Source organism: Electrona antarctica (genome assembly GCF_951216825.1).
Source record: "Electrona antarctica genome assembly, chromosome: 24".
NCBI classification, from domain to species: Eukaryota; Metazoa; Chordata; class Actinopteri; order Myctophiformes; family Myctophidae; genus Electrona; species Electrona antarctica.
In genome coordinates, this window is record NC_136803.1 from 17,943,841 (window position 1) to 17,966,338 (window position 22,498).

General features: G+C 44.7%; 1 protein-coding gene across 4 annotated transcripts in view; it reads left to right on the top strand.

Annotated features, from left to right (window-relative positions):
• Positions 1–13,191, top strand: part of LOC306917336 (receptor tyrosine-protein kinase erbB-4-like) — a 467,869-nt gene extending 454,678 nt beyond the window's left edge. For all 4 annotated transcript variants that reach the window (XM_079495511.1, XM_079495513.1, XM_079495512.1 and 1 more), the window contains exons 26-27: positions 6,674–6,980; positions 9,375–13,191. In XM_079495511.1, coding sequence (XP_079351637.1) covers positions 6,674–6,980; positions 9,375–10,294 — 1,227 coding nt within the window. In that variant the 3' untranslated portion in view covers positions 10,295–13,191. The remainder of the gene's footprint in view (positions 1–6,673; positions 6,981–9,374) is intronic.
• Positions 13,192–22,498: the final 9,307 nt, after the last annotated feature.

The window sequence follows — 22,498 nt, forward strand, 5'->3', positions numbered from 1 at the left end:
AACATTAATGTTTCAAACTGCTGCGGCTCGTTCAATTTCCCTGGAGTTTATTGGCCCAGGGAACTTTGACCTGGAATGGCTAGGAATCCACTGAAAAGCCACTTTTATCTTGTCTGCCTCTGATCAACAACCACGGCTGACACACCCCGCCTGAAGCCTCTTGAACAAGTGCAAGCTGGGGGTTAGACCGGGACACTACTGTACATCAGTGGGGTTTCAACCCAACTCACATCAAGGTCCATTATTTATTGGGAATTTTGAGCCACGGACGGACCACCATTTTGCTGACATTTAGCCTCTCAGACCCAAAACTAAAAAGACGATGTCCACAATTCCATGCTGTATTGATGTTGGTACCTTTAGGGGAGATAACAGGCACATGATCAAAAGAACAATTATTTTACATCCTCTAATTCTGTGAAGACTTCTTGTAGATTAAGTAATCCAGTTGAATGATAATGTAACTCTTGAGAGCGTAAAATGAAACCAAATGGACCCGTCATTTTATGCTCTCAAGAGTTAAGCATATATATATATATAAGGGTTCATTTGGTTACCAACTCTCCATCATTTAGCTGGGGACCACCTGGAACCCACTCAAGGACCACTGGTGGTCCCTAAAGCCCGCCAAGCTCTTCCGCAAACAGAGCTTGTAGATCTGATATTTTTTGCTACTTTCGTGTGACACTGTACAGTAGTATGATGAAATAGGGCATTCATTTATGACAGTGATGTTAAGGATTTGTGTCAGCCTGTACTGGACATACTGTAGTCTCCCTACTAAGCTGTGTGCCCTGACGTACAGTAAGTACAGTAAGCCTTGTCGAGGCATGAGGCCCATGGGCCCATCTCCTGTTTCTGTAGCGTGAGGCAGCTTGATGTAGGATTACACCCCTCCCTACGTTAGTATGTCTCCAGGACTTACTGTACCCCAACAATCCAACCCTTGATGCTGAGTGCCAAGCAGGGAGGCACTGGGTCCCATTTGTCTTTGGTATGACCCGGCCGGGGATCGAACCCCGACCTCCCAGTCCCAGGGCGGACACTCTGACCCAGTGGTTCCCAAACGTTTTCATGTCAAGGACCCCCAAATTGACACTAATTAGCTCGCGGACCCCCATTTGAAAAGATATGCCAGGGACCCCTATAAGAGAAGATTTTTACAGCTCTAGCAGTGATTCTCAACCCGTTTAATTTCAAGGACCCCCAGTTTGACATGCATGTTAGTCTACAGACCCCCATTTAATGGCATTTCTATCTCTGGGTAGTCAGTAACTCTGAGAGTGTACAAATGGAACCAAACGGACTTACGGACCCGTTAGAACCACTGCTCTAACCAACAAGGCCACTGAGCTGGTGCCATGATGTACCAGGCACAATAACTATGATAATATCCACACAGATATCAACAAGCAAATAAATGCAACCATAAGACTTCCTGCATACACTGTCTCTAACCTATAGAGTCCACACAGTGTAGCAACACTTTAATCAATAACGTAAATACTAACAATATTGCACACACAAATGTCATATCATGTTGGGTGCAGTTACAGTACTTAGTTTATGTTGACTCACTAATCAAGTTCTATTCATCCTTTTTATAGCATGAAGACCTGAGGATTGTGGTTGCAATGAACGATTGCTTTGATTTAAAAATCAAGCAGAATCAAATTAAGATAAGATATCAGCAAACTAGTTAATTATCACTTTAATATCATCAGAGGGCTAATTACTTCAGTGCCTTTTCATGCCGGTAATAAGACATTAATTTTAATTACCGAACATATACATGTTCATTCAGGCATTGTACTTGCACGGTCTCATGGCTCTAATAGACAGGTGCATTAGACATTGTAGCCTACGCACTGCATAAACACATGGGCCTAATATCACTGTCTGACACTTTACTATCCTTTTAATGAGGTTGTTCTCCAAGGAGTCATATTAAACCAACAGCATAATGTTTCACTTAATTATGCACACTATAGTCTGTTGTTGAATCTCAGTTAAAAGGATTTCCTACCTCATGCTATCTATTTTATGTTTATGCTGTGCGCAGTCCGGGTAGGGAATTATGAGGCATTACCCCAGGTGAAGGAGTTTAAGTATCTCGGGGTCTTGTTCACGAGTGAGGGGAGGACGGAGAAGGAGATCAGCCGGAGAATCGGAGCGGCAGGGGCGGTATTGCTGTCGCTGTACCGCACTGTTGTGGCGAAAAGAGAGTTGAGCCAGAAGGCAAAGCTCCCTGTCTACCGAGCAATCTTCGTTCCTACTCTCACCTATGGTCATGAAGTGTGGGTCATGACCGAAAGAATAAGGTCGCGAATACAATCGGCCGAAATGAGTTTTCTTCGACGGGTGGCTGGCATCTCCCTTAGAGATAGGGTGAGAAGTTTAGTCACGCGAGAGAGACTCTGAGTAGAGTTGCTGCTTCTTCGCCTGGAAAGGAGCCAGTTTATAGGTGGTTCGGGCATCTGGTTAGGGTGCCTCTCGGGCGTTTTCCTAGGGAGGTTCTCGATGCACGTCCCACTGGGAGGAGACCCCGGGGCAGACCAAGGCGCAGTTGGAGGAAACACATCGACTCACTGGCCTTGGAATGTCTCGGGATCCCCCAGGAGGAAGTCATTAATGTTGCTCTGGAGAGGGAAGTCTGGAGCTCTCTGATGGAGCTGTTGCCCCCGCGACCCGACTACGGATAAGCGGTTGAAGATGGATGGATGGATGAATGTGCCATACGTTGTGGCCAAAAATGGCATTGTTAACAATTTAGCTGCCTTTGACGGAGTATTTCGTCAATTACTTTGTACTTTATCGATATGAAACAGTTAAGCTGAAAATCAACTTTTAACACTGGCCCGGTTGCTTGCATACAACTAGCACCAGGAAACGTGTGCACGCATCCCATAGACTAGAGCAGTGTTTCCCAACCTTTTTTCTGCCAGGGCACGCTTTTCAGAGCCAAAGAATCCCAGGGCACACCTAGATATATGGGTGGTGGGGGGTGGGTATATATATATATATATATATATATATATATATATATATACTTTTTCCACACACACCACCGCACAGCTGCTACAATGTATTTGAAACCAGAACAAAATATTTGTTATAATATACACAAGATGGCAAGTTTTATATATATATTTAAATATTTTATTTCCTGACCTACCAATGCGAATACAATTGCTTTCATCACGTCACACATGATCAACAAAGTTTGAGTGAGAACTCATTCTTGCCTTGTTATAGAAACGTCTCTCTCTCTCCCATTTGAGATACTGTATTTCTTTTACTGTTGTTTCCATTTACTGTACAGACTTTCTGTTCGTAGACTGAGCACTCTGTCCAAACCCGGGTGTCCTTTTGAATAATTGCACAAGGTGCTTATGGGAACGTCCACACTAACCCACCGGTGTGCTCCGGTTCCAAGTGGGCCATCATGGGGCTAATGGCCCACTTCCATCATTTCCATCCCAGGGTGTGTGACTGGAAGCTGGGCACTCCATCCACCTCAGTCCCCAGGCCCCACGTTTCATTACCCCAGGCCTCCGTGTGCAAATAGCACCAATTATTCATACTGGGAAACAGTGTTGATTTCGTCAACTAATTCTAAGACGTCGACTACCTATTTTCACTGACGAAAACTAAATGAAAACTAAGCTATGATGACTAAAACTAAGACTAAATATATTGACTATTTTGTCAACAAATAAAAACTAGACTAAAATGTTGGGAATGGACTAGTGGACAAAAGATCCAGTATATGTAATTTTACACTTGGTTTGAATGCTGAAAATAGCAGTACAGTACAGTACAGTACAGTACAGTACAGTACAGTACAGTACAGTACAGTACAGTACAGTACAGTACAGTACAGTACAGTACAGTACAGTACAGTACAGTACAGTACAGTACCATTCACTTCAGACAGGTCTGATTTAAATAGAAGGTATACGCGTGACATCATCATCATACCCGGAAGTTATACGGGAATACCTGAGTGACATAAATTCCCATTGACAATGAATGGATGATGTACCATGATAAGAGCGCCCCTCACTTCACACAGGTGTGATTTTTAACTCAAGTATTGGTTCTGGCCTGGGGATCCCAAATAGACTAAAAAGAGGAACTAACCAGGTGCTCAAAAAGTAATGATAAAAGGTGCTCACACAGATCAAGACGGGATCAAGGCATAGATAAAAAAGAGACGCTCCGGGCACTCAAAGTTAAAAAGAGGAGGGAAGCCTTTATTAAATTAAAAAGGCGACTGCCAACATGTTTCGACCTCACTGGTCTTCATCAGGGCAAGAAATGTCATTTTTGTCACATTTCTTGCCCTGTTGAAGACCAGTGAGGTCGAAACATGTTGGCAGTCGCCTTTTTAATTTAATAAAGACTCCCCTCCTCTTTTTAACTTTGAGTGCCCGGATTGTCTCTTTTTTATCTATTGCCTTCTTTTTTTTTTATCTAGACTACATATAATGTTGGGAGTCCTTGACTTGAAAAGGTTTGAGCAAAACTGTTTTGGCCTTTGATCTTAATGTGTTAAAACGGCGGGGTAGTTTTCTCAGAGACCACGAGCACAACATTTGGCCATTTTCTCTGCCATGCTGCATGTTAACACCTTGCTTTCCCTATTTAATCCATTACTAAAATGTGCCCATCATTTATAGCGCCCGGATGACTTTTACCGACGCACCGGAAGTTGTTGTGAATGTCTGTGTAGCAGCTAACAATAGCCACACCACTCTAGAGTCGATCGACAACAACAGGATATAAGAATAAATCTATCACGACTAGCGACTGGACCGCGGAGGGCCGTCAAACACAGGATCTTTTTTCAGAATTAGACGGGATGATTTAGATCGCGAGTTATGAACGTTTTAAGATTTTCGTTTTCGTCAGCTAAACAGGCAGGGAACATTTTCGATGACGTGTCACTCTTGCGCGTCATCGAGGATTGGGCAACACACACACACACACACTTATCCACTCGTACCCGCTTTACTTCCGAGGTCCCACTTGTTCAAGGTCAGCGATTATTAAAACATCTCTTTTTTTGTTCTTTTTTTCTTTTCTTTTTTTACAATGCAGTCATAAACAACCCCACAAGCATCCAAGGGGAGAACGGAAATTCGATGTTTTTTTTTATCCATTGGCCCGTGGACTTCCCGGGTGACAGAGAGAGGAAGTTAGTTATTCAGGGTGGGTTGCAGACACTGTCTGACACGCAGGGCAGGCTCTAATCTGGACTGATTTGCTCTCACGCTCGCACTTGAAAAGAGAAGAGGATAATAACAGGCTTTGAAGGAGGGATGAAGTGGGAGTTGTGGATAGACAGACAGAGAGAGAGAGGGGGGGGGGGGGTGATTGCGGTGGAGAGGTATAGTGGACGAGGTTGAATTGTGGGAGTAGGTGCACATGATATAATGTACCTCCAGGATGTTTATTCTCTCTCTCTCTCTCTCTCTCTCTCTCTCTCTCTCTCTCTCTCTCTCCTCTCTGCCTATAATTGCAGCCTGAGTGCTCACAGAGAGAGAGAGCAGTGGAGTAGGCCACGGTGAAATAGCCTACGGCACGGAAGCGTAACACCACCAGAAACCCCTCACCTTAGCTTGTCAGCTTTTTTTTGCTTTTTTTTTTAGGCATTTATATCTGTTCTTTTCATTTTTCATATTTTTTGTATTTCTTTTCTTTTCTTTCTTTTTTTTTTCCTGTAAAGGGGGATCAGGTGTTGTGAAATGGAGCTTTGTTTCACTAGCTTTTTTTTTTTTATCATATATATATTTTTTTTGATGGCTTGTAAGGCTGACGAGTGCACCCACCCAATGTTTCACCTTGAGCAGGTGAATGTCTGGCTTTAAGCCTGGCAGGACAGGTGGCACGGGCACTTTATCTTGACGAGAGCAGCTAGCCACCTTCTGCCTTTGGCACAGAGAGCAGCGGTCGACTCCCCAACCTTCTCTGGATCACTGCCCCCACTTGAAAATCACTTTGTGTGTGAAAGCATCCAGTCAGTTATTTGGGGACCCAGTGTTTTCCAAACTGTGGGCCCCCTGTCCCGGCCAGCCCAAGAGTTTGGGAATCGCTGCTTTAGAGTCTTGCTATCGGTGTGGAAGCCAACCCACAGAGATAACATTTCATATTGATATTCCATCATTCATAATGAGTAAAATGAGTATAAAACATAAATGTTTGAAGAAGATATTTGCTAAATGCATATGTTTATTTCATTATATGTACCTACACGTATTGCCTATAGAGGACTTTTGCATTGAGAGAACAGAGAACATGTACCTTTGACAATTTTGGTAAGGGATAATGTCTGGCTAGGTGCTCATTGTTGGGAGATAATTCACCGACGCAAAGTGGAGGCAGCCCCCAGATCTAAGCCTCAGGGCTGTGCCAGATGTGGATCTGGCTAAATCTAACTGATCCCTTATAACCCGCAAGGTCGCAGCTTTGGCATCCAGTGGCTCTCTGAGTGTTAATATCCTCTACAATAGGAAACGCCGGATTCATAACAAGTATAAAATAACTTGAACATCACACTCTGTCTCTGTCTCTCTCCCAACGTGTCTCCCTCTCTCTCTCTCTCTCTCTCTCTCTCTCTCTCTCTCTCTCTCTCTCTCTCTCTCTCTCTCTCTCTTTCCCTTTTTCACAGAACCAGTTCAGCTATCGAGACGGCGGCGCGGTCGACGACGAGGTGGGCTCCATAGCAGGGGCCCCATCCTGCGGTGGCGGGGCCCTCCAGGAGGCCTCCGGCGGGGGCCCGGGGTCCCTGATGGAGGAGCAGCGCTGCAACGGCACCTTGCACAAGAAGAAGGGCCGGGGGCCCGGGGCCCCGGAGGACAGCGGGGGCCAGCGGTACAGCGCAGACCCCACCGTGTTCCTAGGGGACCACCGGGCGCCCCGGGGGGACACCGACGAGGACGGCTACATGACGCCAATGAAGGACAAGAGCTCCTCAGGTATGTGAATGAATGAATGGTTTATTTCGGTTTATTTTTAGAAATCTAAATAATACAAAAAAAAACACTTGTGTGGACTTACAACAAGAGCTTTATGATCAGAAATGTAAATGTCCATCCTAATCACACACAAATTCATGACAGAAAAAGGCATATGCTGAAGCATATTTATTCTTAGCCTATGCTTAAAATTAAAATTAAAAAAAGTATATTAAAAATATACTGCCACAGACAAAAGAAAAGAAAGAGAAAATGTTTTACTCAAAATCAAAACTGTACTCTTGTACGTTGAATACAAGTTGCTGCACCGTTGTGGCACCGTTTCCCAGACAATGGTCATTGTTATGGGTCTAATTGTTATGGGTAGCGAGTAAATATCCCTTTTTTTATTCTTACAGAGAACATTTTTTGAAAGTCAAAAAGTTAAATAAATGATACGGTAAAACAACACATAGTGAAAATAGCAGCTCTATAAGCTCACGGTGTGTTTCTGAGGCCTTGTTTCACTATTAAATCTTATTTTGTCAGTTCCTCTGTTCTGTGGCTTCAAAACCGATAAACCGATGAATAAGAACTGATTATTAATATGATGTATACGTGTGATTGTCAGTCAAAGTGAGCCGGGGTCCTTAACCCATTTTGGGCGGGAACCCCTTTTGGTGTTAGCATTATGTTATGCTTTAGCTATTGAAAAATAGCAGATCTACAAGCTCATAGCGCGCCACCGAGTGGCGCGCTACGAGCTTGTAGGTCTGCTATTTTTGAAAAATCGAAGAACGACTGACATAGAGACATAGCTTTTTCAGATCTCAGGTCAAAATGGGTTAAACATTGAGATTCCACTATAGCATCCTTAATTAGGTGAGCCAGCGATATATGACACAGTATGCTACATCCGGTGTTGCTATAATACGAGGTGATCTGTCATTCCGCTTGAAGAGGAGCTCGTTGTGTGTGTGTGTGTGTGTGTGTGTGTGTGTGTGTGTGTGTGTGTGTGTGTGTGTGTGTGTGTGTGTGTGTGTGTGTGTGTGTGTGTGTGTGTGTGTGTGTGTGTGTGTGTGTGTGTGTGTGTGTCTCATGAGTCATTCAGTGTAAACACTTCGACTCCTTCTCCGTGTGTTTCCGTCCGTCCTCTCATCTCTCATGCTGTCTGTTCATCTCATCTCATATCCGCCACTGATTGTTATCCCATTTTGGGCGGGAACTCCTTTTGGTGTTTTAAGCATTATGTTACACTATAGCTATTGAAAAATAGCAGACCTACAAGCTCGTAGCGCGGCACCGAGTGCCGCGCTACGAGCTTGTAGGTCTGCTATTTTTGAAAAATCGTGAAAACGTGGCACAAATCTTTGAATATATATTCTTTCAGAGCGAACGTTTTTTAACTCATATCTTTGCTTCTGGGGGCAGCGGGGAGGTCCCTGGAACAAGATATTTTCATTTAATTTCATTTAATTTCATATTTATTTATTTCATTTCAGTTATGGTTTTACATGATCATATTCATTTTTACTTTGTACTTATTTTTTACATATTCCATACCAGAAAAGAAAAGGAGCAGGAAGAAGATACATCTTAGAAAGAGGATAAATCTTAGACCGGGGTCCGCAGCCAAATACAAATATAATTCTGGCATGAATCTTGACATGTAAAAGGTTGAGAACGACTGACGGAAACATAGGTTTTTCAGAAAACTGTCATGATTTAGAAGACATTAGATGTAGAATCAGTTGTCGGGTCTAAATGGGTTATTCCAGCTGAGACAGAGAGGTCGCATACAGTACCGTACCGCACGCCGTCTACTATGGAGTCTGCTTCCTGCTTTGATCACACCCTGCTTTATGAGCCCTGCACTGCCATCTTTTGATTTGTATTTCTTTTTCATATATATATATATATATTTTTTCCCCCCCCCCCCCCCCCCCCCCCCCCCCCCACTGTGTTCAAAATAAAACAAAAAGGCCCCGCAGCAAAGCGCATCTGATGCGATGTCAAGGATCGGAGGAGTGGGCGGAATCGATAGGTTTCGCACCCTGCTATTATAGCACTTGGAAGCGGGGTGGCAAGGGTTGCTTCGGTTAGCATTTCTTTTCCCACCGCGGGGCGCGGTGGAGTTATCGGTGCCAAAAGAAATGCTGGCAAGGTGCCCCTCTTTATAGGTCCTCCGTGACCATACCATTATCATTTCCATCTTCACTCCTCATTAGTGAATACACTCTCTCCCTTTGCTCCCTCTCATTCTCCCCGCTCCGTTTTCATTCTCTTATCAGCCTCTCTGCTTCTCTTGTTATTTATTCTCACAGACTCTCTATCTCTTTGTCTTTGTTCTTTTCTCTCTCTCTCTCTCTCCGTCTGTCTGTCCGTATGCCCTGTGTGTGTGTGCGTGTGCTGCAGAATATCTCAACCCCATTGAGGAGAACCCGTTCGTTTCGCGGAATCGCAAGAACGGCGAGATTCACGCCCTGGACAACCCGGGCTACCACCACAGCACGCCCGGCGGCGGCGGCCAGCCCAAAGGGGAGGACGAGTACATCAACGAGCCCCTCTACCTCAACACCTTCCACAGCCCCGCCGAGCTGGGCCTGGAGGCCCTGAGGCGGAACGGCCTGCCGCTTCCCGCTTCCCTGCAGTCCGCCGCCGCCGCCGCGGGGATGCTGGGCGGCCCCCTCACCATCCAGACTGGTCTGCCCCACTACCCCCTCCTCCCCTCCGCCCTGCCCTCTCCGGCGCCTGGCGTGCCCCCCTGCCACCACGGCCCGGCGCCTCACGTCCTCCACGCCCCCCACCACCACCACCACCACGCGCTCAAACCGGGACAGAGCCAGCCCACGCCCTCAGCCTCCTCCGTGCAGGCCCAGGCGTGCCTGCCGGGCGGCGGTGCCGCCGCCGGCCTGTCCTCTTCGGCGCCTGCCGGCCACGGGCTGCCGGCGTACCACAGCCACAGCGCCACCCACCCGGCCAGCATGCTGAAGCAGGGCGCCGGCGGGCACTCGTCGTCGGGCAAGGCGGCCGGCAAGAAGCTCAAGGTGACCTTTGACAATCCCGAGTACTGGCAGCACAGCCTGCCGCCGCCCATGAAGTCCGCCTCCTCCGGCCTGGCGGGCGCGGCGGCGGGCGTGACCGAGGGCCTGCCGGGGGCGCAGCACGGAGGAGGCCCCGCCTCCGCCCCCCCCAACGCCAAGCTCTACTACAAACAGAACGGCCACATACGGGCCACGGTGGCCGAGAACCCCGAGTACATGTCGGAGTTCTCCCTGAAGCCCGGGACCGCCCTGCCGCCGCCGCCATACAGGCAGCGGAACACTGTGGTCTAGAGGGAGGGAGAGAGCGGTTCCCGCTTTCGGTTCCCGCCGTCCTCGACCCGTCTCTTATTCTCAAAACCGCATCCAAAATGTCCCCCCCCCACACACACACACCCACACATCCTCTCGTTTTGTTTTGACGAGGGAGAGGTACCGAACCGTAACATCAAAGACCCTCTTGTAAACCTTTCTGAACCGACGGTTTTGTCCCACACATGGAGAGGCTGTAGCAAGCAACACCTTCTAGAGGTGGAGCCAGGTGACTCCGCCCCACCGTCTCTCCACTCCACCTGCCTCCTTTCATGTTCTGTAGATAGAAAAACGAAATAATAAAAATGTTCACGCCATGTCTCCAGGCACGAGGACGGATCCATTGTCGCACAAAAACACCGGATTCGCTAGGATATTTCACTCGCAAATTTACTATAGACCGCTGGGTGGGATATGGCAAACAGCAAGGTGGGTTTTTCACAAAGGACTCGCTTAAAATGAGGTTTCTGGTCGGGGAGAACTCACTGCCAAGCCAAGCCGCGGTGACATTATTTGCGAGAAGGGTCGTGGGGGAAGAAACATTATGGCAATACAAAGTTCCTGAACGACGAACGGCACCTGTCTGTCTGCCAAGGCTAAGCCCGAAACGAACAAACAGCCTGAACAAATATACTTTACCGAAGGAGTCACGGTTACATGAAGGACAGCGCTGATTGAAGAGAGGAGAGAGTGCCCAGGGGCGACATTATGGAGGGAAAAAGTCTGACGTTCCGAAGGCGGAAAAAAAACTAAAAGGCTTATTCAGGAAAAAAATAAATACAGTATATATACTTGGGGCGGAGCGCGTTGAACGCTGATCACTCAATCATGATCAAAGTATTCTACTTTTTTTCTTTCTTTTTTTCTTTGGTTCGGGCCTACTACAGTATGTTCTTTGGTTCGGGCCTACTACAGTATGTTCTTTGGTTCGGGCCTACTACAGTATGTTCTTTGGTTCGGGCCTACTACAGTATGTTCGTTGTTGTAGAAATTCCCATCTGATATGTGAAGCCCCAGCTGTGTCATTATAATACACTCTGCCAATGTTACTGTGATACTGTGTGCGTCGAGTCGACACACTGACAGACACCGACGAATACCTACTTTTCAACATTTGAAGCCGTTTTTCCGAGAACTGCTGATTTTAAAAACCTTGTGTGTGTCTGAAGAACACGGGCAGGTCGAGTTGTTGTTTTCTTTCTTTTTTTTACCTATGTTTTTTTTGTTTTGTCGTTGACTACTGTATGCTTGGAGGAGCCGATCAGCCAGAGCTTTCTTCGAGCAAAAGGATTATAAGGGAGAGGAAAACAAAACACTGTAAAACCTTTGTGTTTTTTTTATTTTATTTGTATCAACACTGGTTGGAAAATATGGTAAAACAATGTGGGGTTTTTATACACTGGCCTTTTCATGAAAGTGTGTACTTAGGAACGAGATGATTCACGAACACGACGGACCTATATGTAAATCTGATGTGTGTGTAGAGGAGTGAATTGCCTTGAGGTTATTATGGTTGCTACTAATAATGTGTCATCTTCCATTCTGATTCCCCTAGAACTGGAAGCGATGGTTATATAGCGAGAGCGATTGTGCGTAAACAAATTACTTTAACAGGGGGGGATATAGCTCAGACACACCCCCTAATGAAGACCACACGAATCGATCTAGACAGCACCAGCAGAGCACAGAGCAGATGGAATGCAATGGTGTGCACGTTTGCCCCTTTGTACTGTATGTATGCCACGGTGTGTGTGTGTGTGTGTGTGTGTACGTGCGCGTGTGTGTGTGTGCATGCATGGACATATTATGTGACCCAGCACAAGAACTTGTGGGATCGTCAACAGGGCAATACGCACTTTACTCCTATAGCATAGCTCCTATTATCTGATGTTGCTTCAGCCTATTTTTTACAGAATGCTTGACTATCTTGATATGCCCCAGAATAGGCACAGTATGAGTCCTATACTTCAACGACGTTGGAGTACAGTACTGAGTACAGTATTGCATCCCAGGACCCCCGGAGGGTGACATGATTGCGTCCTTTCTCAATGTAGTGAGTCTAAGGATGCAGGATGTATCACTGCACATATTCATTTGCTGGGTGGATAATAGTCTACTACAGTATCAACAATGTTGTTTCTGTCTTAATATATCATCGATTCAAAGCATTGATCGAAGGAAAATACTTTCGTAGAACTTCAAGTACATTTTAATAAGCTGCAGTTCCAGAACTGTTCGCTCAATATAAAATAAATGATATGTCATTTTAGAGCCCTGATCTTCTGCTGGAAGATGAAAATGAGGAAATACAAATGCAAACCTTTTCAATGATCTCATTAATTACAGTTTCTGCGCTTGGTCACATATCTGTGTGTGTGTGTGTGTGTGTGTGCGTGCGTGCGTGCGTGCGTGCGTGCGTGCGTGCGTGTGCGTGTGTATAGCTGTACAGTAGCTACATTCGACAGTGTCAAGATCTTATGAACCGACCATAAAGCTGCTAAATAATATGGCATGCTTTGAAGTGAAAGCAAGGCTCCAGTTGAAGGCTGTACATTGTGAATATTTGTTTCTTTATAATTTGTCATTATTATGCTTTCTTTGAGTGAGTTTCATTAACTTTGTGCCCCTTGAACCGTATTTTAATGTGTGAATACAATGCTGCTGGAAATAAAGGCAGTAAATGGAAATAAGCAATAGGTTCAACCATAATATGGCCTGTGTTTCTGTCTGCAGGATATTTGACCCAAAGCATGTGATATTCTTTTAACCTCTGTCTAAGAAGTGGCCCAGACCTCGCGGCCATGAAAGGCATTAGCAAGAATTACCACCTTTTAAAGCAGAAGTTGCAGAGCTGTTGCTGAGAATTAGTGCATTTTAATATTGTGATATGTACACTGTACTTATACTGCAGTATTTCTCTTCCGGGCCTGTTGTTAATATTAACAGGGCAGACCTTGTTTCTTCGAAATACCGTTTCTGGTATTGATTGATTGATTGAATTTGTCTGGATCGAGGCAAGGTTAATCACTGACAGAACAAATTACGTTTAACTTCGAATGATGAAACCACTCTGAGTGCCGCCGAAACAGGTGGACAGACAAACAAGGGTAGGAGGAAAGACTCCGGAAGGTTCCTGAGCGGAACGCTGGCACGTAGCCCAGTGTCAAGTCGTCGCGAGCGCTTTAGAAGTTTTGACAGGGAAGACTCAAATTGAATTATAATTGACCCTCCCACTGGAACCCTTCTCACTGTCTTCTCACTCGTATTGAATACTGCCAGTCATTGCTCCTAAGCAGGGGTCGTCTGCTAGGCATTTTAATGCAATATGCCAGTCTCACTGTCGCTTACCTGACTGTTTCACCTTGAGGCTATTATCACCTTCGCCAAACTACTTGGACCACACTCGGTATACACAGCCTACAGCGGTGGTTCTCAAGCCTTTTTCATTTCAAGGACCCTCTGTGAGTGTACAGATGGAACCAAATGGACCATCACAGGTCCACACTTTTTTAACCCATTTTGGTGTTTTAAACATTGTTATAATTTAGCTATTGAAAAATAGCAGACCTACAAGCTCATAGCGCGCCACCGAGTGGCGCGCTACGAGCTTGTAGGTCTGCTATTTTTGAAAAATCGTGAAAATATTTATTTCAGAAAACTGGAGGATTTAGAAGATTTTTTTTTAATTTTCGAGGTCAGGCCTAAATGGGTTAAGGGCCCTTTTGGAACCCCCCCTCGTGTAACCCCGAGGGTCCCTGGACCACACTTTGAGAACCACTGACCTAATACTATACAGTATTGTATTTGTATACTATAGGTTGGAAATAAAGCTCGCAGAAAATGTCCCACGCGAGTTCAGAAGATTGAGGTGAACTATGTTGGTTTCACACAAGGCCTCTTTTAGGACATGTGATGAGAGTCTGGTTTAAAATGTAGCCCAAGGAAATCGCGTATTCTTGCTGAATTTGTCCGCCTATTATACAATCACATCAACCATTAGCGGGATGGCCTGTGTGGTTCTCGATCACTCCTGTGTCCTTCGTATAAGATTACGGTTTAATTGCATTCGGTTAGGCATTCTCTTGATAAGCATTGGTGTTTTGTGAGAGCCCCTGGGCTGCAGGCTGTACTGTGGTTTGTTTGTGTACATATGTTATGCATACAGAACATGTGTCAAGCTTGTTTGATTGGTTTTTACCTCCCCTGCGGAACACTTTGATCAAACCTGGTGCGTAACAAGAAAGGGTCCCACCGTATACGCGCCTCTTTGCTGAAGCTGTCAGCGTGTTTGTTTTATAGGGGTGTGTGTAGATAGAACGTCTCCATGCATCCGTTTAACTTTGTAAAACTGTGAAAAGTATAAGGCAGCACAGCCATACAATGTAGACAAGTGGTTCCGAAAGTGGGGTCCTTGAGGGAGTTCCAGGGGGTCCCCAGCTAAAGGATAGTTTGGAACCAAATGGACCCTTATGGGTCTGTAACTCAGAGTGTACAAATGGAACCTTCCATTTGTACACTCTGAGTTAAATTAACATTGATTTTACAATATGAATTGGGGTCTCAGAGATAGAAATGCCATTAAATGTGGGCCCGTAGACTAATGCATGTCAAACTGGGGGTCCTTGAAATTAAAATGGTTGAAAATCACTGCTAGGGCCGTAAACATCTTCGCTTATGGGGGGGTCCCTGGTATATCTCTTCAAATGGGGGTCTGCGGGGCTAATTAGTGTCCATTTGGGGGGTCCTTGGCATGAAAAAGATTGAGAACCATAGAGGGAGAAGGGTCCACAGCGTGGACTTATTGACTGACATAAGGAATGTCCATATCTTTGTTGTTTCTCTTTTCATTTTCAACAGTATTTTGAATGCCGCTCTTGATGGCGGAGTTATTTTGTAATCCCTTTTGGACCTTCTCATTCAGTGAAATGGAAACACAGCATTTACGGGACTATTTACCAGTCTAATGTTGACCACTGTAACCATTTTCGTAGAGACTGCCCCGTCTTCAAAAAATGTGTACGCTATGCAGTATTTAATACAGTAGATCTCAACATCACACAGCCCTGATGCATATCGGACCTTGGCGATCGAGGGCCGTTTCTCAATACGCAAACTTGTCTGTATACTTCTGTCCTTTGTGAACTCGTGATACGTCATCATTCGCCGCCCCCCATGATGTACTGTTCCAATTCTCAAGTGGGAATTTGGGAACACCCGTATGTGACTTGATCTGCCCACTTTAGAAAGTCTGCTACGCAGGAGGGGCGTCGTTGGGAAACTGGAGGCCCGTTTCAAGATAAAAAATGAGGCCCCCATATATACCTATGACGATGATGTATACCTATATTCTGTCATGATACAAATAGTATTGATACAAATAGTTTTGACTGTTCAATATCGCGCACACCGCGCAGCCTTTACTCTCGGACAATTACACAGCAACAACAGCTCTCCTCATCCATGCCGTCCTTTCACAATAAAGTGTCTCCCCTTTACCTCCCAATGCCGCACATTTGTACCCATGGTTATTATCAGGAAATAGGTGTAACTTTAACATCGTGGGAGAGAGAAAGGCAGCGAGTGAGCGAGAGGGCCAAAGGGGGGCGGAGGGTTGACTGACGCCTGACAGTCGGTCCGAGCGCGGAGGCCCCCCTGAGGGTGGAGGCCCATTTCAATTGAAACTGGTGAAACACAGCAAAGGACTCCCGAGGCAAACTTGCACGTCTGAACCTCCCAAGGACGTAAGTTTGAACAAGTTTGGGTATCGAGAAACGGACAATGTCCTTAATCACTGATCTATAAACGATTGAACCCCCGAACTGTAAGCTGAGGTGAGATTTGTACTGCCCTTGAGCCTTCTCTCTGTCTATCCGCTGATGATGACACTGTCGTATGAGGTTTCCGCCCGACAGACGAAACAGAATTCAACCTTTTAGAGGACAAGGTCGAGTGCAGGAAGCCAATAATCACAGTCCCTTAGTAGATTTGACTGTACAAGTCAGTAGCACAAAACTGGAAATCATAATGCTCATCATCTGTTCTTGATGTTGTTTTTTCCAACACAAGCTCTACTCCTTTATGCTTTTAATTTGTTTTGTTTTTTTTGCCAATCTTGGCACTGATTATTATTTGTTTTGTAATATTAACAAATCGAGAAAGACTTGAATTTCTCCTCTCTCTCTCTCTCTCGTCTTGTTTTGCGTTATTTACAGTTGGAGGCCATCGATATTGTCCTTTTCTTTTTGCTGAGGTTTGTGTGATCTGCGCAAAAGGACAGTTAACCCATTTTGGGCGGGAACCCCTTTTGGTGTTTTAAACATTATGTTATAATTTAGCTATTGAAAAATAGCAGATCTACAAGCTCATAGCGCGCCACCGAGTGGCGCGCTACGAGCTTGTAGGTCTGCTATTTTTGAAAAATCGTGAAAATATTTATTTCAGAAAACTGGAGGATTTAGAAGGATTTTTTAAAATGTTGAGGTCAGGCCTAAATGGGTCAAATGATAAGGGACAATATCGGTGGCACCCAACTGTAGTCGTCGTGTGACAAACAGAGCAAACCGCGCGGTTTGCTCTGCGTTGGAGCCTGAGCTTTCTCCACTCATCAGAACAACGGTACAGCACCTGCCGCGCTTTCTCCCAGAGTCGGGGCTATATAATAAACACACGTCAAAACCACAAAATGTGAATAGTATTTTTATAAAAATGGAAGAAAAAAAAAGCACTGGAAATGGCCGATGTCGTGATTTGTAAATAGCCGGCGAAAAATGCTTTGAATTTATATGGTATTTCTCTCCTTATACCTGCTGTTGTTTCTGCTTAACAATTTGATGTACAAAGAGAAAAACAAATGAGCAGTTGCATAATTGCTTTTATGTAAGTGTACCTTTTGGCTAATGGAGATTTGATTTACAAAGTGCTTGTTGACCATTTACCCCCCCCATTTAATGCTCTCTCTCTCTCTCTCTCGCTCTCTCTCTCTCTCTCCCCCCTCCCCCTCCCTCCCCTCCCTCCTCTCACTACATGAAAGACCAGTGCTGCCAACTAACCTATAAACCGTGTTAAGGATTCAGTATTATATTCCCTCTCTTCCATTTATTTGTACTGTAAAAGAAAAAAAGAATGATACTACAACTATAAAAAAAATACAAACCTAAACTATTGAGCCAAGCCCGCCCACATCCAAGAGCCCCCCCCCCCCCACCCCCACCCCCCCAGAGGCAGAATTCTCTCCGCCTTCACGATATGACTTATTTTTCACCTAATGGACGATTTGTTTTGCATGATTTATACAACCGTACATACATGTTATGTAGAAGAGGCACCATGCCATGGAGCTGGAGGTGTCGGTATGCCCCTTTCCTCATGTTAAACTCTCCCAATATTTACAACGTTCCCCCCTGAACTGGACATGGATACTTATGGTTATTATGATTATTATGATTATTGTTATTATTATTATTATCAGTGCCGGCTATTATTCTATTCCAACAGTGTTCTTTAAAAAACCACACCCAAAGCTTTATATCATAGAGATACCGTTCCTCATGTTTGTTACATGAATCTGTCAAAAGTATATTTTTAATTTAATATAAATAAAGATTGATTCATTATAATAACGTGTATTTCTGACTTTGTGTTTTTGAGCTGAAGACAGTTGACTAATGTAATCCTGGGCACTAACTACACTTCCTCTGCCAACCTGGGGAGAGCAACGGACTGACCAGCCTTCATCAGTGTCTTCCAGTGTTGTTTTAGTCTAGTCATAGTCTTTGGAATGCAACTTCACTTAGTTTTAGTCACCTGGAATGTTTTAATGTTTAGTCTAGTCTAGTTTTAGTCGACGAAATATCATAAGATTTTAGTCGACTAAATCTACAGTTGATTTTGTCGACTAAAATGTATTTTGGTGGGCCTTGATGCCGTCGTAATGGCTGATTTTACACTTGCTGAAAATACCAGATCTACAAGCTCGCGTGTCGCACTGCGACACATTGTGAGCTTGTAAAGATCTGCTATTTTCAGCATTCAAACCAAGTGTAAAATGACTTATACTGGATCCTTTGTCCACTAGTCCATTCCTAACATTTTAGTCTAATTTTTAGTTTTTTTTGTCTAATTTGTTGATGAAATTGTCAATATATTTAGTCTTAGTTTTAGTCATCATAGCTTAGTTTTCGTTTAGTTTCCATTTAGTTTTCGTCTGTGAAAAAAGGTAATCGACGAACATTTTTCATCTTAGTATTAGTCGACGAATAAAGTCGAAATTCAAAAGATTATTATGCATTTGAAAACTTGAAATGGGGACACAATGCACATGTTCTCGTCAACGAAAACTAAATATGTTCGTCAACGCCCATTTTTCACCGCACGACTAGACTAAACGAGACAAAAACCAACGTGTATAAACAATAATTGGACTAAATCATTATGCAATTTCGTTGATAAATAAAGACGAAACGAAAATATAGTTAACAAAAATAAAGACTGAACTAAAATCTGTATTCATTTCGTTCACTAACAAAGACTAGACGAAATATATTTTATTTATCGTATAATTTTCTTCTTGTGAGCGCATCATGCATGTGCTCGGCGCTCGCTCTGTTTACAAACAGAGGCAGCAGCACGCTAGCAGCCTAGCCTGGCTAATAAGCCAGACTCAAATCAGGCAATTTCTTTTGCCAACGGCTGATTCGGTCTGGCTTATTAGCCAGGCTACACGCAGCCACGCACGCACACACACACACACACACACACACACACACACACACACACTAGAGTTGAATGGACTGCATGCTGTGCTCAGAACAGCTACAAAAGTTACTAAACTACGGAACGCAGGTTGGGTCATGGTCATGGTTGAATTAAGTGTTTGCAACATGAAACAACGTTATCAAGCTTACGTTTGACAAGCGACAATACATGAATATAATGAGGCTTATTGGACAGCAATTAAAGCACAGGGAACTGGAGATGTTATAAACCCCAGGAATTGTGAAGAAATAGGGTCCAGCAACCGCAACGTGAGTCGTCATAGAGAGCCCCCTCCCGGTGAGTAGCAACACACATGAACGTGGCACGTGTGTGCGTGCGTGCGTGCAGCCTAGTAGCAATAATAGTATCGTTAGCTTAGCATGCAGCAACACACATGAATGCGGCGTGCGTGTGCGTGCGTGCATGAACGCGACACACGCGTGCCTGTGTGCGCGCGCGCGCGTGTGTGTGTGTGTGTGTGTGTGTGTGTGAACCAGGAGTTTAGTAATGTTAGGCTGCACTGGGGTCAGTTGGTTAAACAAGTGTTGTACTGCACTGGGATCAGTTGGTTAAACTTGTGGACATTACGGTTCTATAAGAGTTGTCTTGTTGTACTGCACTGGGATCAGTTTGTTGAATTGAGTTGGTTGAATTGATTTTTGATTGGTGCAACTCGTATACAGAGCTATGTGTGTCCCTGGCTGGCTGGCTGTGTCCCTGTGTCCGAGCACGAAAATAGCATTTGGTTTGTTTTCACAACCAAGTGCACTGTTGCGCAGCCTAACACAAACACATATTAACTGTTTATATGATGAGTTTGGGTGTGACAGTACAGTACAGTACAGTACAGTACCCTCTGGGGACCCCCACACAGTAACTCTGTCAACCGTTTCGGACGCGGGGCAGCTCGCCGGAACCGGGCTGGCACCCTGGGCGCGTTCATGTGGAAGTTCTGGGGACCCCCACACAGAGTTGCATCACTCAGTTCACATTGGTGTGATTTTTTTATTGCAAGCATCAATGTGTCTGTGACTCGTTATGGTTTCAAATAAATATACAAATTCAATCAAAACATGTTCCATTTCTGGATGTATTCCTTACAATTATGTTTTTCATCTAAAGGATAAGAGAAAATGCTATGTGAAATATTTTTTAGATTAGAGATGGAAACATATCTGCTGACAAAAAAGTAAAGGGCTAAAATAATCATCCGACTAAAACTAGACTAAATTGTCAGACTAAAACTAGACTAAAATGCCAATAGTTTTTGTTGACTAAAACTAGACAAATAAATTCACGGTTTCTTGGACTAAGATAAAGACTAAAATTCTTGACTTTTAGTCGACTAAAACATGACTAAATAAAAAAAGGATGAGTTTGACTAAATAAATGATAAAAACTAACAACGGTCAGATTGAAACTGGACTAAGACTGAGCCAAACTTTAAAAATAGCCGACAAAAACAACACTTTCCGGACTTTTACTTGTAATGGAGTAGGCCTACTACTACTACTACTACTACTACTACTACTACATTAGTATTCATTAGTACTTGTACTTCAGTAAAACATTTTAGTTGACTTTTTCCCACCACTGTCCACTTTTTTCATCCTCCATTGGAACATGAAAGACCCGGTTGTGTATACACACATTAGAGTGCACTAATAGGAACTTAAATAATTCATTTTATTAGCAGATCGGGCCTTTGATTATGACCCACATTCTGAAGTTATTCCGCCGCGTGCACTCGCGTTAACCTCCGGCTCTTCAGATCAGCACTGTGGGAAGTTTTAATGCTGCCGTTGGTCGATGGAGTTGGAGCTCCTGCCTCGCCCGCGTCCGCTTTCACGCTGAGAAAGGTCAGCTATACGAGTATGTAGGGCCTACATAAAGGGTTCTGCATCAAAAAGAGGGCGCGGGGGTTCTCGCAGATAACGTCTGTAGCGGAGGCTAATGGTGTGGAATGTTGTGTGGATATAACTACTTACTTTGCTCTCGTTTCTCTCGTTGCCCTGCGCTGCACTTTAACCCATTTTGGACTGAGGCCGATTTTTTTCTGAAAAACTTATGTTTCTATGTCAGTGGTGCTCAACCTTTTTCATGTCAAGGACCCCCAGAATTATCTCTATTGGGCCATGGACCCCCATCTCAAAATATGTAGTTCCAGGGACCCCCAGAAGCAAATGTTTTAGTTAAAAATGTTCGCTCTGAAAGATTTGCGCCACATATTCAAGATTAAAAAAAGAAATAGCAGAAGAGTGCCGTGCTACGAGCTTTTAGATCTGCTATTTTTCAATAGCTAAAGTATAACGTAATGCTTTAAAACACCAAAAGGGTTTCCCGTCCAGAATGGCTTAAGCAATGTTTACCCAAGGAGTGGTTACGTAAACTGGCATAGTTTGCTGTTTTCCCCGGTCGCCCCCCACCCCCTCCCCCCCACCCCCCCATCGCTTGCTGCTCTCCCAGGCCCTCATTTCAATCATAAATAATACAAAACTGTCCGATGGCTGAATACGAGCTTTCTGAAGTCACTCCTATTAATACTAATAAGGCAAAGGGGTTTAAGTAAACACTGTTTATGAGGGAAAATCGCTCCCTCTCTCTCTCTCTCCCTCTCTCTCCCTCCTTCCCAAACTCCCCCTCTCGTTCTCTCTCCCTCCTTCTCCATCCCTCCCTTTTCTATGCCTCTCTTTGACTATTTGTCTCTCTCTCTCCCTCCCCTCCCTCCCTCCCTCCTCACCAGCCCCCCCCCCCCCCCCCCCCTTACATAGTGCGCGTTAAAAAATGCAATCAAAATTTTGATGATGATGATTGCTGCTTAATTTTCCACCGTGCGTCTATACGAGTAACAAAGCAGGTATAGTCATGTCCACACATGGGAACAATTAACATTAATTTTAATGAATTTCAAAGATGGAAATGGCAACATAATTAACGAGCATCTACTCATTTGTGCACGTTAGTGTGCACGTTATCGCCACGGACGTGACAAGTGAGTGGAGGTCCTCGTTAATTTTGCGGCCGCCGTAATAAAGCATTTGTCGCGGTGTGACGGAAGCACTGCGTCGGAACAGATATTTCCGTCGTGAGCCTCATCCCGCTATCAATGCAAAGAGAGAGAGATAGCGTGCACGTTTTGAGCCGCCATCCCAGAGGCCTGTGGCAATTACACTTTACAGCTGCCCTGCGCACCTGTGGTGCCACGGCGCCATGACAGCTCATCTGAGGCACACTGTTGCTGCTTAATTGCGACGTGTCACCTTGATGGCGATGCCTTGCACGCACGCACGCACACACATGATATCTTCTTTCTCTCCCTCCCTATCTGCATCTCTGACTCACGTGCAAGCAGACACACGCACGCACGCACGCACGTGCGCGCATGCACACACACACACACACACACACGCACGCACGTACGTACGCGCGCGC